The sequence below is a fragment of the Garra rufa genome, chromosome 14 (genome assembly GCF_049309525.1).
Source record: "Garra rufa chromosome 14, GarRuf1.0, whole genome shotgun sequence".
Classification (NCBI taxonomy): domain Eukaryota; kingdom Metazoa; phylum Chordata; class Actinopteri; order Cypriniformes; family Cyprinidae; genus Garra; species Garra rufa.
Window position 1 is genome coordinate 8,857,099 of NC_133374.1, and position 19,593 is coordinate 8,876,691.

At 38.3% G+C, this 19,593-nt stretch overlaps 1 protein-coding gene across 1 annotated transcript in view; it reads right to left on the reverse strand.

Annotated features, from left to right (window-relative positions):
* LOC141285297 (roundabout homolog 2-like) overlaps window positions 1–19,593 on the reverse strand; it is a 322,679-nt gene that overhangs the window by 3,769 nt on the left and 299,317 nt on the right. Inside the window, exon 3 of the mRNA XM_073818326.1 lies at window positions 15,971–16,297. Coding sequence (XP_073674427.1) covers window positions 15,971–16,297 — 327 coding nt within the window. The remainder of the gene's footprint in view (window positions 1–15,970; window positions 16,298–19,593) is intronic.

The following is a 19,593-nucleotide window of genomic DNA, read 5'->3' on the forward strand; positions in this document are numbered from 1 at the left end:
CAAAACCATAATGCAAAGCAGACCAAAACAAAAAGTTCTGGTGATTAGGATAGACTGTCAAATAGGCATATATATTGAAATATTGGCCAATGCAATATTTTATATTTATGTATGCGGCAAATACTTTTAGCCAAAGTGACTTACAGTACATTGCGTTAAAGATATATATTTATCGGTTCAGTCACTCCCTGGAATGTGAACCCATGACTTAGGATTTGCAAGTACTATGCAATATTTTCATCAACATTATGCATCAAAATGCATGATATAGTTTGGACAGTTAATTTGGACAAAGAATCTGCCAAATGCATATATGTAACAAATACAAAACGCAAAACAAAACACAAAAAAACAAAAAACAAAACAAAAAGCAAAGCAAAGCAGAGCAGAGCAAAACTAAACAGAACAAAACAAAAAACTGAACAAAAAAAAAAACAAAGCAAAACAAGCAGAGCGAAACAAAACAACAAACAGAACTAAACAGAACAGAAGACAAAACACAATGAAACAAAACAAAAACACAAAGCTAAATAAAAAGTAAAGTAGAGCAAAACAAAACAAAACAAAACCAAACAGAACAAACCAAAAACAAACAAATAAAAAAAAAAATCAAAGCAAAGCAAAAAAAACCACAAAACAAAAAGCAAAGCCAGGTAAAGCAAAGTAGAGCAAAACAAAAAACAAAGTACAACAAACAACTTGCTATCTGTATTGGCCAAAATTGATCAGAGCTTCCCTAGTATCAACCGATTTCCTTTTTCAACTACCACAAAAGCTGCTTGATGTTTACAAAACCTGATTTCCACTGTATCACCCACAACCAGGCCTGCGCTGTCCCTCTAGTCTATTAGCAAAGGTTCAATACCAGGTCAATCAATGGCCCATCGGAGGTCATTTCCAGCGAATGACCTCCTATCTGCTACAGCGTTTGAGAATCGCCTGCTATCACGCCACCACACCGGCCTTTCCACGACTCCTCAATGACTGTCCATTCAGAGAGGGGCAATCTGAAACCCGGCTTACCACACAACACATGCTTTACACCGCAGAGATAAGCATTGTGTTTGGGATTAAAGGCTCGGCTACAGGAAATCATTATCGGACTGTTCTCATTTCTCCAGTCCGGTTGAGAGCGTCCAAACACTACGGGGCCGTTCAAAGTGATGTTGTACAGCACTAAAGCGGACTTTAAGAACTGAGACGTTATCCACCTGCTGGGAGAACGACGGGGTTTTGAATCACAGATTGTCGCATGCTGCAGATTTCATTTTGCATAACGTTTGCAATTTGCTTTGCATGGAGTCGAAAGCTAAATTACAGTTTGAATACATCTGTGTGGTTGTCTCCAACTAACCCGACATCTATATGCAGAATTATAGGGTTCAAATGTGTTTGTTTTTTGCAGTTGCCTAAATTACAGATTCTATATGTTGACACATATGTGAATCTCCAGTTGAATTACAGTGTCTATATGTGTGAAATTACTAGTGTTAACAGAGGACTAATGTGCGGAATGCTTCCCTGCAGTGCTTGTTCGGTTATAAAGAGCCAAATCAATATTCATAATGTGTCAGAGAATTTATTTTTCTCTCGGTAAAATCTTAAAATAAAATGGCAAGGAAGAATGAGTTTTAAAGTGTGCAATTAATGCATTAGGCTGGCACATATGGAGCAATTCAACGGCACTCTCTTGGTGCACCGTGGGGGTTATGTTTTGCCTGAATCTCATTTAGGTCACCTGCATATTTAGACGTCAGCAAGAATGTATAACCTCTAGAAACACAAATCTAAATACCCAGGCCTGTATTCACAATGTAAACATGCAGCTAGTGTCTAAATACAATGAAGATTTATGCAGATGAGAATCTGAAGGAGTTCATTTTTCATAGTCTGCTAGAAATGCATAATTCATCCTCTCCTTACCCACACACACTAGATATATGGAGCCGGGAGCAAGAGACTATTAATGTTTCTTAAAGATCGAGGGAGTCAAATGCATCCGCTTGTCAATCACACACACACGCAAAATGCACTCACAAGGTGATCACTCACTGTCATCTGCTTTCATTTCCTGTGTAGGTCAGTAATCTGATATTAAACCATCCGAAGACATCCTCTCACACACATCCACACCACACCAGGATGAAACACTGCTGATCTCAACAATAACAAAAACAAACGCCACAACTGAGCATTAAATAAATGCATTTAACCCTTGATAACAATGTGGCAGACAAATTAAAGTGATTGATCTGGACAATTTAGCAGCTTTCATTTGAAAAAGTGGACCGCCAGGCGCTTTACAGTAGGACATAACGGATGAAATGTGGGTCCCCCCTCGTGACTAGGCCCTCTAGGCGCGCGGCTGAATATTGGATACCCTGATCAGGTTAAAGCTGTGAAAAATGTGAGTGATTATTCTCATAAAGGTTCAGCTTTGTGTTTCAAAACTATAGACACAAGAGAAAAACAACACCATAAGGAAAATCATAAGGAAAATTACCAGGGGAAAAACACAAGCTCAGTGAAGTTTTCAATGAGGAAAACCTCTAGTGAAAATCCAAGAGAAAAGATCTAGTGAATATCATGAGGAAAACCTCCAGAGAGAATCTGCTGTATATGGAAAGCCTCCAGTGAAAATACCTAGTAAAAATCATCCAGTAAGGAACTATGAATAAAACCACCAGTGAAAAATCATTTGGAAAACCTCCAGTAAAAATCTCTGAGAAAGTACCTAGTAAACAATCATGAGGAAAACCTCCAATACGAAACTATGAGGATAACCTCCAGTAAAAATCCATTAGAAAATGCCTAATAAAGATCATACAGAAAACCTCCTGTGAAAATCCAATAGAAAAGATCATCAGGATAACCCTTCAGTGAAAACTATATGGACAATCTATAAGGACAATCCAAAAGAAAATACATGAGGAAAACCTTCAGTAAGGAACTATGAGGAAAACCTCCAGTGAAAAGCCATGAGAAAGTGCCTAGTAAAAATCGTGAGGAAAACCTACAAGAAAAAAACCTAATAAAATCATCAGAAAAACCATCTAGTAAAAATCCATAAGAATAGACCTAGTAAAAATCATAAGGAAAGCCTCCAGTGAAAAACCATGAGGAAAACCTCTAGTAAAAACCAATGAAAAATTACCTATGAAAAATCATGAAACCCCAAGAGAAAATACCTACTAAAAATCATCAGGAAAACCCTCCGGTGAAAAACTATGTGGAACCTACAGTGAAATCCCCCCAAAAAGACCTAATAAAAATCAATAAGAAACTATAAGTAAAACCTCCAGTGAAAACCTTAGAGAAAAGACCTAATAAAGATAATCAGGAAAACCATCTGGTGGAAAAACTATATGGAACCTGCAGTGAAATCCACAAGAAAAGACCTAGTAAAATCATGAGGAAAACCTCCAGTAAGAAACGAAGAGAAAAACCTCCAGTGAAGTTCCATAAGAAAGTACCTAGTAAAAATGTGGAAAAACCTCCAGTAAAATCCAAGAGAAAAGACCTAATGAAAATTATCAGGAAAACCCTTCAGTGAACTATACTAGTAGAAATCATGAGGAAAACCACCAGTAAGGAACTATGTGGAAAACTTCCAGTGAAAAACCATGTGGCAACCTTTAGTAAAAATCATGAGGGAACCTCCAGTAAACAACTAAGGAGAAAATCTCCAGTGAAAAACCATGTGGAAAACCTACAGGGAAAATCCACAAGAAAAAACCTTCTAAAAATCATGAGGAAAACCTCCATTAAGAAACTAAGAGTAAAATCTCCAATAAAAACCCATTAGGAAAACTCCAATGAAAGTCCAAGAGTGAAGACGTAATCCAAATAATGAGGTAAAACCTCCAAGTATAAATCATTAGGAAAACCTTCAATGAACAAATCATGAGGAAAACCACCTGCAAATAACCTCAAAAAAACTACAAGTCAAAAATCCTAGAGAAAACCGCCAGTGAAGAAAAATCCCAATGAAACCCCAATGGACCATCACATTGAAATTCACATTTGCGCACACTTCAGACCAAAACACACACACATAACCTTATGTAGGCACCTGTATGTACACACGCAGATGTACACACGCCTCCAAATAATAGTTTTGCCCTGAACGGTGTAGAGCAGAGGAGAGCAGCGAAGAACAGTCTGTAGATAAGACTCTATTTTGCATTTGAATGGAGCTGTTCTGATTTCTATGCACTTGGCCTTTAGCCACACTACTATATGTGTGTGTGCGTGCCCAGAAGATCCATGTGTCCCTCTGCCTCTCGTTTTCAAGTTTATAAGTGTTGTGTGTGTGTGCATGCATGTCTATCAGTCCATCTGTTTGTCTCGCTGTCTCGCTAGTAAGAGCGATTTTACCAGCCCAAACAGATGAACCAGAGATCACGGCCTAAATAAACTCAATATTCACACATGCATGATGAGACAATCTGCATATCTTGGTAAAATAACAAGTGGGCAAACACAATATTCAGGCCATCCTTGAAGTGGATGCTCAAAACAGGTCATCAAAACCAAAAACCACTCTCTTGAATGTGCGTCAAAGACTGACAAAGAAAAGAAGAAATTGTTGAATAAACAATATTAAAATTAAAATTAATATGCAACTCCTTACATATGCATTTCACATACATCAATATGCAGCAACTTGGCCTGCCTGGATGAATTATATTGTGGTTTCTTCCAGGGGAGGTTTGCCAATAAAAACATGTTATTTACATATAAAAATGTCTTAAAGAAACAGTAGCAAATTTTGCGGGTCAGAGAAAAGGTCAAAATTGGTCATGAATAACAAAATCAGGATAAGATTTAGTGCTAGAAGCCTTGAAAAAATATGGACGTGTCCCAAATGTGCACTTCATGTGAAACTAGTCCTGTGGCCTTCTTCCGTGAAGTCCATGAGATCATGGGGTGTCCCATTCATCATTTTAGTTTTGCTCATAAGCCCACAACAACACTTGACCTGAAGGGTTGAAGACACCTTTTGGAACAAGTCTGTGGGAAAAAGTCTTTAGATATATAGTGGATTACAACAGTTCCCGTCTTCTTTTCTGGCACAATTTTCTGATTGGTGGAGATTTCTTTGCAGTATCATGGATGATGTAGATTTTCACTAGGCATTTTGCTATGAGATTGAATTATTTAAAATAATAAGTTGAAATAATGCACACCAATAGCTCTAACAAAAGCATTGTCTAACAACCTTGTAGCTCACAGCAGGTCTCTCTTTTACGACGGTGTTTTAGTGCCATGCTAAAAAATAAAATAAATAGAAGATTATGAGATTAAAGTTGCAATATTTCAAGAATGAAGTCAAAACATTATGAGAATAAAGTCAAAATATTAAGAGAATAAATTCAAAATACTAAGAGAATAAAGTCGTAATATTACGAGAATAAAGTCAAAATATTACAAGAATAAAGTCAAAATATTATGAGAATAAAGTCGAAACTTTACGAGAATAAAGTTGAAATATTATGAAAATAAAGTCAAAATATTACGAGAATAAAGTCAAAATATTACGAGAATAATGTTGAAAAACAAATACGAAATACAATGAGAATAAAGTCAAAATATTACGGGAATAAAGTCAAAATATTAAGAGAATAAAGTCAAAATATTACGAGAATAAAGTCAAAATACTAAGAGAATAAAGTTGAAATATTACGAGAATAAAGTCGAAATATTACGAGAATAAAGTCAAAATATTACGAGAATAAAGTCAAAATATTATGAGAATAAAGTAGAAATTTTACGAGAATAAAGTTGAAATATTATGAAAATAAAGTAAAAATATTACGAAAATAAAGCTGAAATATTACTAAAAATAAAGTCAAAATATTATGAGAATAAAGTCAAAATATTACGAGAATAATGTTGAAAAACAAATACGAAATATAATGAGAATAAAGTCGAAATACGAGAATGAAGTCAAAATATTACGGGAATAAAGTCAAAATATTAAGAGAATAAAGTCAAAATATTATGAGAATAAAGACAAATATTACAAGAATAAGGTCAAAATATTAAGAAAATAAAGTCAAAATATTACGAGAATAAAGCTGAATTACTACGAGAAAAAAGGCAAAATATTACAAGAATGAAGTTGAAATACAATGAGAATCTCCTGATTCTCTCAGTCTGGTCCATTTGCATGCGCAATAGGCTAGAATATACTCTCAAAATATTATAACTTTATCTCGCAATTGCTACAAATTAATTCTCAAAACTTTACTCTCAAAATTTAATTCTAATTTTATTCTTTTATTCTCAATTTTATTTTTGAAATATTTCGACTTTATTCTTAAAATATTTTGACTTTATTCTTGTAATATTTCGACACTATTCTCGTAACTTCGACTTTATTCTCAAAATATTACAACTTTGATGTCATTATCTTATTTATTTATTTTTTTAATGTGGCACTAAAACGCTGTCATACTCTTTAAAGGATTATAAGTTATTGTTAACAATTAATTCTCCTATGGAGACAATAAATGTCATTTTTACTTCCAGCACCCAACTGCTGCACTCTATAAGTTTCCTTAAAAGCAAGCAAACAGGCAATTAGCGCAAAACACAACTGATGAAGAAATAATACAAGGGCAGAGGTCTTCACCACTGACAAATTTTCTCATTGACACCCTCCCGGGCCGCAGCGCAGACTGAGCGGCCAGCGGCCAACTCCAGCTGTTCTTTAGATCACACTCATAAACTCCCAAGCTTTGCGAAGGACCCCACACCGCCTATCAATTTCAAACACCAGCAGGAAGGAGACAAGGGACAGGAGGGGGCTCGGATTTCATCCCCCCGACATACGCTGCGGTACAGGAAGCTTAGGTTACCGTCCCTCCTCCTCGCTGCAGCTGTCCGGGGCGGCAGTAGGAACTCGCACTCCCAGAGTAACAAGAGTCAAACTCAATAACGGCACGAATAACACCACACGGTCACAACAGCATCGCGCGCACTATTAGTCCTGCACTAGGGGTGGAGTTCGAGAAAAGCGTGCTAAAGCTAGTACAATCTAAATGCCAGTTTCGAAGACGACGGATACCTTCGGGCATCCAGCTTGATTGAGTTGTGTTGTGGGTGACCAGAGTGCAAGGTTCAAAAACACACCATCCATCAGAGCGACGGGAAGCGTTCTCTGATGATGACACTCCACCGAAACAGGCCTGCGGTTTGTACAGGGTGTGTGTGTTCATGCGCGAGAGTTTGCACCATCAGCACTCGGCACTAGCACTTTTTTTTTTTTCGAGAAAATAACAGATTGTTCGCTTCAACAGAGAGCTGAATCAATTTCCTCTGTCCTCAGTTAAGGGCGGAGCTGAATTTGCGCGCACACACGCATATGATGGATTACAGGCCTTGGTGGAGGTCCCAGGAGGCTTTGCTTCAGGGGTTACGGGTAGACAGCGGTGGCGCGTTTGCAGGGTGAGGGGTATCTACTTTGCGTAGATAGTCGAAAGCTAAGGAATTACGATGGAGGGGTCTGATGGGTCTTTAAGGGTCATCGGATCCAATCCCATTCAGAAGACTGGCAGAGTAAAGCAATCTCATGTTTTTGTTTTACCTGACGAGGAACTGCAGAAGAACCTCTGGTAGGTGAGTGCCTGGCATAGTACAGGGATGCAAACATGCCTGCTGTGGTTTGGAAATGCAGATTGAAGTCAACAGTCTGGACTTTGATTGGATTTAAATGACCATTCGGAATGATTCGCCATAGCTTCTGGCTCTTTTTGATGGCTGGCAATCATGTAATGGAGTTTTAAGTAGTTTAGGGTCATAGAGACCACACTGAATCAATGTTACACACATACACACATACACACTGATAGAGATTAGTAGAGGTGCATGTGCAAAACACACACATTGGTAGGAAGAGAAAAAAGATGACAGATAAACACATTCTCATACCAACAAAATTTTTTTTTTTGTATTTATATCTGTTGTGCCAGTCAGATCAAGTGTAGGATCTGACTGGATACAGACACAACAAACTGAACAAAGCTGAAACAGTTGTTTACTCAAAAAAAGAAAAGAGGATAAATCCTTTCTGCTAATCCACAATGACCATCTGATCATAATGGACTCTGTTCTATGTAAATCCATTCGGCTGTACATCTCTGAAAGCCACTGAGAGCAACTGTACAGATTTCTGTTAAGAGCTGTCTGGCTTATTGTAATATATATATATATATATATATATATATATATATATATATATATATATATATATATATTTTTTTTTTTTTTTAAAGCAGGAAAAAATAATATAAAAAAATAATAAAATAAAATAAAATAAAATAAAATAAAATAAAATAAAATAAAATAAAATAAAATAAAATAAAATAAAACCATTCTTGACCTATTTTCAGTTTGGAAAAAAATAATCAAAAACATAACTATACTGGCTTATTCATATATAACAGGGAAAAAATAATAAAATAAATCAACAAATCCAAAATGCCATTCTTAACCTATTTTCAATTTTGAAAAATCCCCAAAATAATAAAACTACTGGCTTTCTCTAATATAACAGGAAAAAACTAAACTAAACTAAACTACACTAAACTAAACTAAACTAAAACTAAAATTAAAACTAAAACTAAAACTAAAAATAAATAAACTACTGGCTTCTAATATCACAGGAAAATAAAATAAAATAAAATAAAATAAAATAAAATAAAATAAAATAAAATAAAATAAAATAAAATAAAATAAAATACCATTATTGATCTATTTTCAGTTTGGAAATAAATCACCAAAAAATATTCTAATATAACAGAGAAAATGCAATAAAATAAAATGACAAAATAAAACAAAAATAAAACAAAGTTTAAATTAAATTAAATTAAATTAAATTAAATTAAATTAAATTAAATTAAATTAAATTAAATTAAGTTAAATTAAATTAAATGTCAATTCCAAAATACCATTCTTGACCTATTTTCAACTACACGCTTATATAATCATCATGTCAGATAAATATTTACATCCGACTGACTAGCTGTGCTCCTCACTTTTGTTAAAACTCATAACCGGTCAGAGATCCGGCCTGGTCAGTCATGCACATGCTCCAACATAACACTGAATAAAGCAGTAGCTCAGATCCATTTCAGGCCATTTGCCAACCTATGTTCTTTCCCCCATAATTTCTCTACTGTCCTGTCAAAAATCGAGGCAAAATCCCATAAAATAAAATGTAAAAAATTTTATCACTCACAAGGGGACAAGAGTGAGCTAACAAAAGTCTGTAAGAGAGAGAGAAAAAGATAGAATGAGAAAGGTCAGTGTGTGCGTGAACATAATGTGTGTGTGTGTATTTCTAGAGTTCCATGGGACCAGTGATTTATCTCCTTTCCAGAGGGCTTCCTCCACATATACATACAATGAAGAATCGTTTAATATCATCTGCCCAGCTGACCGATTAGTCTCGCACACACTAAGATGTGAGTGTAAGATATGCTTCCAAATCTGCATGGCTCCATCTCACCGCAGCCGGCGTGTATGTGTGTGTAACGTAACATGCTGCTGATAAGGAGGTTGGTCTTTATGGTGTGGGCGCTGACTCCAGCACTGCAGATATACAACGCTGACACATTCAATCAGGGATTTTATTTCTTTCTCCTTTATCACAGACTAGAGATCCGTTCTTCTTCCACCTCTCCGCCGGCACCTCACCCTCCCTCCCTCTTATCAGAAACCAACATTCCCTGTGGGCCGCGGATGCATCCTGACATCCGTCTGCTTTCAACTTAATTACCAAACCCTAGAACCTGCAGAATCCGGATCCCGGGATAACTCCAACGCGGGTCAGAGGACCCAGACAGACACTGACATTTACAATCAGGCGGATGAGGTGAGTGTGTGTTTGATTAATTCACTCACACACGCTCACTTGTCCACCGGATGAGGCGTTAAAAGCCAGACGGGCGTTTGTAGTCTAGATGGTAGGGATGGGCAGCATGATGGCAGATATGTGTCAACCAGTGGATATTTTGGTATACTGTTAGTGGGAAGGGCACCTTAATGTAATTTACATTTGGAAAAAATGCAATCATGAGAAAATAAGTGTAACAGTATACTGCTGACAGATTTGTATAGTCTGAATTTAAAGTAGTACAATTTTATAACAAAGATTATTACAAATATTACAATTATTTTGATGATAAAATATTTAAATGATTATGCTGCTGGTTTTGTACTGCTGACAGACTAAAAATACTCTTTTTTTATAAAATAAAAGTTCTTGAGCTATAGTTCTTGAGCTTATAGAAATAATTAAATTGCAATATTTACTACAGTTCAGAGGTTTGGGGTCAAAAAGATAATAAAGTCAAAACAGCAATATATATACACTACTGTTCTAAAGTTTAGGATGAGTAAGATTTTTAATTTTTTTGAAAGAATTCTCTTATGCTCATCAAGGCTGCATTTACTTAAGCAAAAGTACAGCAAAAACAGTAATATTGTGAAATATTATTACAGTTTAAAATAATGTTTTTCTATTTTAATATCTTTTAAAATATAATTTATTCCTGTGATGCAAAGTTGAATTTTCACCAGCCATTGCTCCAGTCTTTAGTGTCACATTACCCTTAAGAAATCATCCTAATATGCTGATTTACTACTTTTTGGAACCTGTTATTCTTTCAGGATTCTTGATTAATAAAAGGTTAAAAAGAATGAAATGAAATACCATTTTTGACCTATTTTCAGTTTGGAAACTACTACTAGCATATTCTAAAATAATAAAATAAAATAAAATAAAATAAAATAAAATAAAATAAAATAAAATAAAATAAAATAAAATAAAATAAAATAAAATAAAATAAAATAAAATAAAATAAAATAAAATAAAATAAAATAAAATAAAAACATCCAAAATACCATTCTTGACCTATTTCAGTTTGAAAAAAAAAGTTCATCAACAATATATAGAACACCCTTCTCAAACTCATTTCTTTAAGGGGAAAAATAAATAAATACATAAATATACAAAAACTGACCCCAAACTTTTGAATTGTAGTATATATATGGTTGCCACAATATAAAATTACTCATAACAAAATATTAAATTTTGTTCATGCCGCCCACCCTTTCTAGCTGTGTGTGTCCAATTATTTCCATCCTTTTTATTAGATTTTACTGATGCCGGACACACAGTCAAACAGCTTGAGATGCACCAGAAAAGCTTAACACAAGAAAGCACCATTTTTCCACTAATTACCTCATCTTACCACTTCCAAATGCTGCCTTACGATACTCTTAATTGCTGAAGTGCCACACTGAAGCGTATCAAAAGAACCTTTTCAAACACGCCAGCCAATCCCAGGCTGGTGGCCTTTTAACAAACCAGCAACGACATCTGTTTCTCCCTTCTCTCATTTGCATACTTTTTAAAGGTTACAAGTGAGCGAAACAGCACTTTTTGTCGCCATGACCCAAAGTACATGCACACTTTCACATTGTTATTAGCGCAGACCATTAGCAGACACAAACACGCACACATTCACACCTTATACGCTTAATTAATGCCCCCGTGTTCAACCAGCTTGTTGCCCTCGGATTTATAATACACACACCTCTCCACCTGAGAAGAGATACAGGGGGCTAATTAACATTTTCCTGGATGACTGTGTGCCCCAGATGTGTGGCTTGTCACATAGCGCCCCGTACACAAGCTACGACCAGAGATTTCGCCACTTTGGCAAATTTATTCAAAGCAGGGCTTGCCTCAGTCTGACATAGTCTTCACAATGATTTATGAACCTGCTCATTGACCCAGTTTATCCCGAGAAGGGAAAGAGAAAGATCATGAGAGGGAAACAGAAAGAGCGAGTGGGAGAGAGACATAAAGACACAGAGAAAGAAAAATAGCAACAAAAGAACAAAATATCTTTCCCAGAAGCAAGGAGTGCCACAGGGTGCGGCACAGACCAAAATGTATCCATCATATATATCATAGAGAAACAGGGTAAGAGTATATAAAAGCTTTCTGAGATATCTTTGTTAGCCTAAATGCTCATTTTTAAAGGGAACCTCTACTACTGGCGCTACCTGTTGCTATTTTTACCGCAACACCACTCCGAATTCACAACTTGTTATATAAAATACAGATACGATGCCACATTGTGTGGCTTTTGTTTGTAGTTTTCAATCGAAGGGCGACAAGAGAAGCAATGTAAGTCTTTACTGCTTTTTCTAGTGATAAGAAGAGAAGAAACGAATGGGAAGATGCCTGTGGACGAATAAAAACTTCCTAAAGACCTGCGTCTTTGTTCTTTCCACTTCAGCCCTGACGCCTTTGAGGCTTTTAGTAGACCACAGCTACTGAAAGAGCTTACAAATGGCAGAGACAAGAAACGCTAGATGCCATCCTTGACTTATCCATGACACCGCAGCCACTGAAGGAGTTTCTCAGCGCAGATTTCATGCAATATCTGGGGGCGTTTAGACTCATTTTGTGGAAAAATCTATGGTACTGCAATTGGATATATATCCATTGTCACCTATAAGCTCTTTTAGTAGCTGTGGTCAATGTATCAGTATATTATTTTCCGAGTTGTGTTAAGGTAAAAACAGCAACCGGTAGCGCCATTAGCTCACCAAATGCAACCAATAATGGCACCACCCCATAGTCCAAACATATGTGTAAAACGATGTGGATTCTTAAAATAACGTAAATCTTTCATGTGTTTTCTAATACATATTTCAATAAGAGACATAATTTATGTTATATTATGTCATATAAGTCTTACCCAGGTTGACTTTAATGGCAAAATGCCCCAGCTATTTATACAGGAAGTTTATTTCTGGGAAGTGTAAACTCTGTAATGCTAACAAAAAAGCCATATATGTACTTAATATATTCAAGCATGTGTGCATCACCAACAAAGTATGTGCCTTTAGGCTACAGTAGATGTATGCGAATTGGGATTCAGCCAATTGCTCCCTGTGGCCTGTCAGCACCTTTTCCACTCTTTTCTTCTTCTGCTTTAATTAAGACCTTATAAATGACAGGAAAGGGATTCATTTATGTTGAGGTAAGTGGAAAGACATGTCCGGTACCTTTACATGAAAAAAGGGTCATTTGAAACTTGCTAAACCCTACAGAAATAAGTTTATATTAAACAAAGTATTGTGCTGAGACAGATAAGCGCCTGGCATTATCATAGTGAAAAAATTAACCCTTTCGCACCTTCGCTTTAAACTCTCTAGGACACAACGGTCCGTAACAAGATCTGTGCATCTTCTTTGTGGCATTACTAATGGTCAATTGTTAAAGACTAGCATTTAAGATAATCCTGCAACAGCGGACACCTCCTTGCAATCTGCCTTGTTATTAATAATGCAGCGAGCTCCTTTCACAGGCCTCTCTCTGCTTCCTGCAGCCCAGCTTGGGGTCTCTCTGATCAGGCGGCTCCAGTGGTCCACGGCGAACGCCTGCCTGCAATCTGTTTCAACAGAACCATTCACTCGGCTCGCGGGGGTGCAGACTGACCCCATATGAGAAGGAAGGAGGGAGACCGAACCATATATTGCAACAGGAGACGACTTGTGACGCGAAGATGAAAAAGTACTGGGCTTGTAACCCTTAAAATGAACGTCGCAAAACAGTCTGAAACACTCGCCACATTTTTCAGTTTGTCACTGAAGGCCAGCTGTTTGTTTTGGAGGTGAACGTTTTATACGTATACGAGTCTGGGAGTATTTCATATAGATCAGATATACACAGCTGGCTATAAAATCAACATTTACTTCTTGAGAAAACAGCGCCGCTTCAGAATATTTCTACGATGTGACAGATGAAACATATTTTGCTTGGAGCGATACATGAGCTGTATCGGTTTAGATTGGCTTCACTACTGTGATCACTCACCAGTAAAGAGAAGTTTTATGAGTGGAAATTGGGTAACGTAACACAGCTGAGGGGTCTTGTCTAAGTACAGTTCTTGCTCTTTCCTGTTGTAGGTTTAGTATCCGCTGTCCCGCTAACCTTACGACCCTTCACCTCTCACCTGAAAGTCATAAAGCATCCTACAGCTCATTTAAACTCTGTCAGTCTGTGTCTAAACCTGAAAAATGCTGCCTTTGCAGCCTGTTTATGGAGATAGGATGCATTTTAAACCAACATTTAACTATCAAATATTTGCTTGGTCATGTCTAATATTGTTTCAGATCATTAGACCACATTACAGTGTCTTGGAAACCTTAAAAGTGTCTTGTTTCCTTACGAGTTACCTTCATTCACAAAACAGTGCCCTTTTAGATTAGGTTTCAGACACAGCATCTGATTTAGCACCATGCTGGAAACGTAGAGAGCTAGCGAGAACAGAGAGGGGGAAGTGAAAGAAAGAGATACAAGAGCTAGCAGAGGAAAAAAAAGGAATAATCGGGGACTTCATCAATTTTTCATGAATTTTCATTTAGGCGAGGAGACCCCTCTTAGTGCGATCGATAGATCAAGCTGCTGTCACACAGTTAGCACCTGGGGGCCGCCGCCACCGCCTCGGAAGAGCTGAGCGGATCAGAGAAAACACACACCCCCTGCCAGCTACACGAGTGAAAACACAACACACACACAGAAACTGCTTTTATACCCGACTATATATACCCTATAACCCAAAACGCAGTGGTGTATTATCAAATACAGTTTAAAAAATAGAAATTTATTCAAAAATATAACTGAAAAGCTTCCCGGAATTGGTAGCTCGAAAGTAAAACTAAACGCAAACATCATCTCTGCATTTCTATCCTTTAACCCAAATCACCATCCTGTATCATCAATTACAGGTTAAAAATAGAAAATGCAGCAGTATTCAAAATTTACTGGCTCTCGAAACCTTCCCACAATCCCTTCATCTAGAGTTACCCTCTCCAACAGCTAAACACACACACACACCCTCTCATTACTGCATGGGGTCTTGGCGGCAGCACACAGAGCCAATTTAGTTATCCATTCATTCAATATTTATCATCATATCCTTATTTCATGATGGATCGCTGCTATTTTCATAACAATGCATAAGAGAGGCCGCAGTATTGATCAGCTTGGGGTTGAAACAGACTTCAAGATAGCAGCTCACTTAGACTTTAGGTCTAGACTACGAACCCGGCGGAGCAAGACCAATACTCCTTAATCTCTAATGACTTTTGCTTTGGCATATCTGCTAAGCTAGAGTAGCTAGCCTTTATGCCTTTAGATGCTGAAATGTATTCACTAATCACAAAGATCGCAAGCTCCCAAGACAATAGGCGCAAGTTCTGTCTAGCAAAGAGTTTCTGGGATCCAACAGTCCATTAATCAGCAAAAAGGCCTATCGCTAGAATAGCATACTCATTGGCTAGTAGAAAAGCAAATGAGGACAGGGTAGCTGTCACTCATAATGGTCTCTGATTAGCTTGGGGATTTGATCCCAGGGGATGTGCTCTCTCTGAAAACGCAAGTCAACCCAACAGAGACCCATCTTCAAAGCAGAACCCATCTACAGGTTGTCAATAAGCCCCCCTCCCCGATTCTGCCTTCCTGTGTAGAGTGTCTACACCCTCCCTTCCACACCTAGCATGCTCTTTCATCTGAGTCTGCCGCTCTGCATTTACTTGCAATGCCCTATCGTTTCTATCGTTCCGAAAAAGACTTATATATCTAAGATTTACTAAAACATATGTTGAGCTAATTAAAGTCAGGAGCCAACTGCAAAATGCTTCCACTAGTTGTTTTGGGAGCTAGAGAAATCAGGCTTTTCCAAAATCCATCAGATGCAATACAAAATCTGCCAATATCAAACTCTGTGCAGCAAATGTTGTGGGATTCTAAAAGCAGAATTGTAGTTCTATGCTTAGGGACTTTAAGGTGTAGCCCAGTCCACAGAGTTCATGGAAAAAACAAGTACTCCAACACTGCAACTGTTACTCAAGGCAATAATTGAAGAAATCGCATACTTACATGCTACTTCCAGCGAGGCATTTCGACTGACTGCTTCCCCCAAATAGTTTCGTGCCACACAAACGTACGCCCCCTCGTCAGGTTTGCTTCGACGGCCATGTACGATACGCAGGAAGAAGAGTGAGCCGCTGGGAAGGAGCATGCGATGGGATCGAGGGTCGTCTTTATCAGTTTCAACTCGTTCTCCATCTTTGTACCACTCCACGGTAGGGGTGGGCCGCCCCTCCGCCTTGCAGTTTAGGGTGGCTGGCTCGCCCTTGGATACAATCAGATCGGAGGGGTGTTCTACGATCCGAGGTGGAGAATCTTCCTGCCGTAGACGGGATCCTGGGAAAATGGAGAAAGAGGAAGACTTGTCAGGTTCAACCTTATTTGCATTTATGTTCAACATAATGTAGTTTCAAGACTGCAACAAACCAATTAGCATTAGTCTTAGCCAGGGGTGTGCAATTTTGTTCCACCTGTCTGAAAGCTTCTAGTCATCCTAGAAACCTTAATTAGGTTCAAACTCTTCTGGACAGTGGTCCTCCAGGAGCAGGACTGGACACCCCTGGTCTTGGCAATCACAATCTCACATTACTTTAAGCCAGTAAAAGTAAGGTTTGAGTCAGAAAAATCTTAATAAATAATCCCTCAAAACAATCCTTTATCTCTACAGCCAGTTGTTCACCGAGCATACAAAAGCAATGTTTCTGAGCCAAGAAAAGCCATGTCAAAAACACAACCCAGCTCTCTCTGATCCAGCCCACTAATTTAGGGTGCCACATAGTGAGCTGGCAAGCCATTGGGGACTTGCCCTCTGTGACAGAGAGGTTCAGGGGTTTAGACTCACACTGTGTTAAAATGCTAATCCCCTGAACGTTCCCCTGCATGGCCCTGCATTTGGTATGGATAACGCTAGCAGCCCACGCTAGGAGTCTGGCCCTTATGATAATAGATTGTGGAAAGAGCAGTGTGAGCCTTAACCCTAGAGATAAGGAGCCAGAGGCCACCCTGCATTTACATCACTAAGGCACGGGCCAAAGCGGGACAAAAGCGGCTCCTGATCCCCCCCAAAACCCGGCCAAAAAGAGATGCTAAGCCCAAGCTGCTAGCACTGCCATCAGATGAATGCTGTAAGCTTTATATGCTTCAATAGCACATGGCAAGCTTGGAAACACCCTTGAGATTGTAAATGCTGATTTTCAACTTCTTTCAGGGATTTGAATTGCTTAACATTAGGAAAGGGTAAATGCAAAAAGGATAGGGGATATGATTATAGCATTTGATTTTCAATATAAGAAATGTGTCAGGCATCTTGTTAGCCCCATAATGACCAAGTTTCATAAAGAGAAATCTAAAAACAAGCATTATGCATGATTATCAACAAGACCAAGAAGATAAATCTACAAATGAAGCACAATATGTTTGTTCACTAGCTTTTTCTAGCCACTGCTAGTGGCTAAACCTCCCGAGAGAGTGGCATGCTAGCATGATCAGCACATAGCTCTGTCCAGCTTTGTTTGTTTAGCACTGCTAAAACAGCTGCTCCCTAGCCGTTTGTTCAACATAAACCACTGCAGAGCCCAGGACGGACCTCCTACGTTATGAGAGCCCCAGCAGCTAGCTTGAGCTGAAGGTGGCCTTGTCCTCTCTCGGGACGGCAGGTGTGCAGTGCTGATGTACAATAGTTCACCGCGGTGCTAAACTCTTTCGGTTGCTGATGTATGGAACTGCAGTAAAAAAGAGCATTTGTTTAGGGTGCTAAATGCTAGATCCACACTGCATAACAGAGATGCAAACTTGTTTGTTACTACGCAAATATGTTTTGCTGAGTCCAGCATGTGTTAGTGTGCTTTAAAGGTTCGTTCTCTCCCGCAGTGCAGCACGTAGTCTATTTAAAAGAGCCAGGACTCCCACTTCACCTAATTTGTGCTAATTCCTGCCATTTCCCTCTCATTGATTAGTGATCATTCCAGCTATCTGCTGTCTAAGTGAGGCCACACACAGGACCCAGAGCAGACTTGGGGGGGGTCACACAAGGGACTAGCAGCTACTGACAGGGCAAGATCTTATCCTGTACCTTCCAGGTTTCATGTTTAAGCTGTGCTGCATACTATGAAACCGAGCTCTGCTGAAGTTTGCAGATATACTGATTTTGCTCTCTCTCACCGCGTCTCGCATTTATCCTTCTCCTTGCATCTTGGCAGTCTGCATCCCTTAAAACCTGAGGTGTCAAACACATTTAAGGTCAGGGCACTTACTTTGACCTGATGCAGCCTTGGTGTATCCATGCTCTACTGGATCTAATAAAGTCCAGAATCAATTTATGTTCATGTCCCGCTTTCAGCAATCAGAATCAAGTTTGTTTGATGTTGTGACTAAATGAACAAACCACTAATTAGCATTATGACATTGATAAATAGGGTGGGTCGAGATAAGAGGATGATGGCGTGACAGTGTCCGCCAAGAACACACATATACACACATATATTAACTGCTATCTCACTGGAGCATCTGTTTAGCTTCTAATCGACAGCCACTGGCAGAGACTTTTACATGACTGAGGTGAATATGCTTGCACTTGCCATGCGATTCGATTTTTATTAGTCTAATTTCTTTTAATCCAATTTGTATTCCAATCTGCAACCTCTAATCGTCTGAACCTTGAGGCGCCATCTGCTTGCTGAATTTTTTTTCTTTCATCTTTTTATCCAGGGAGAAATTTTGCTCAGCAGATGCTTCTAAAATTGTGCTTTTCCCTGTTAAGTGAGGAACAGAAGGAAATATGAAAACAGATAGAGGATAAAGCGATAAAGGGAATACTATTCTCGTCATAGCATCAATGGAGCCCAGTCTTTTTCCTGACTAGGTACTGGTCAGTAACTAACTATAAGTAGTGATTCTGCTAACTTAACTAGTTATTGAGCAAGACACACTGTTTTTGACCTCTATAGATACACAACAGGCAAACCTTGCTGTTTTCCACTCTTGAAATTGTAAAACCTGTTTTTATAGTGACCACTATAACAGGGTCAATCATACAGGCAGATGCACACACACTCCATTACCCCTAACACACTTGTGGATGTACCACATGAAAATGAAAAAGTAATTTTTTCTATATTTTCTCCCATCAGCAGACTAAGCCACTGGCAAAGTCAATTTATTTTCTTTCCACTCTCTGTCTCTTTGTTTCCCTCTCTCTCTCACTCTTCCTGCTGCCCTCTCTTAATGCGATCATTGCTTGTTGTACAATCAAGTGCTCTTGGCCGCCTGGGAGAGTGCTCTTTACTATGTCTCTGAGCGAACACCATTCAAAGAACCATTTCCTCTTCCCTTGGACCCCCCAGCCAGCCCACACACACACACACACACACACACACACAAACACAAGGGCATATATGCATATGCACCCACATTTGGACTGGGCAACACACACATGATGCATGGAAAACCCTGTGAGAAACTGTCGACAATTCGACTGATTCATAATCATTGGTGATACGACATGTAACACACTGATGCAATTTATTTACATACATTTTTTCAGAAAGTATATTTTAGCAGCAAGAAGAAAAAATGGAAAATTGCATCATTTACCAAGTCTTTTAAAGCCTGTCTTTCTCTACTCCTCCTCGCCA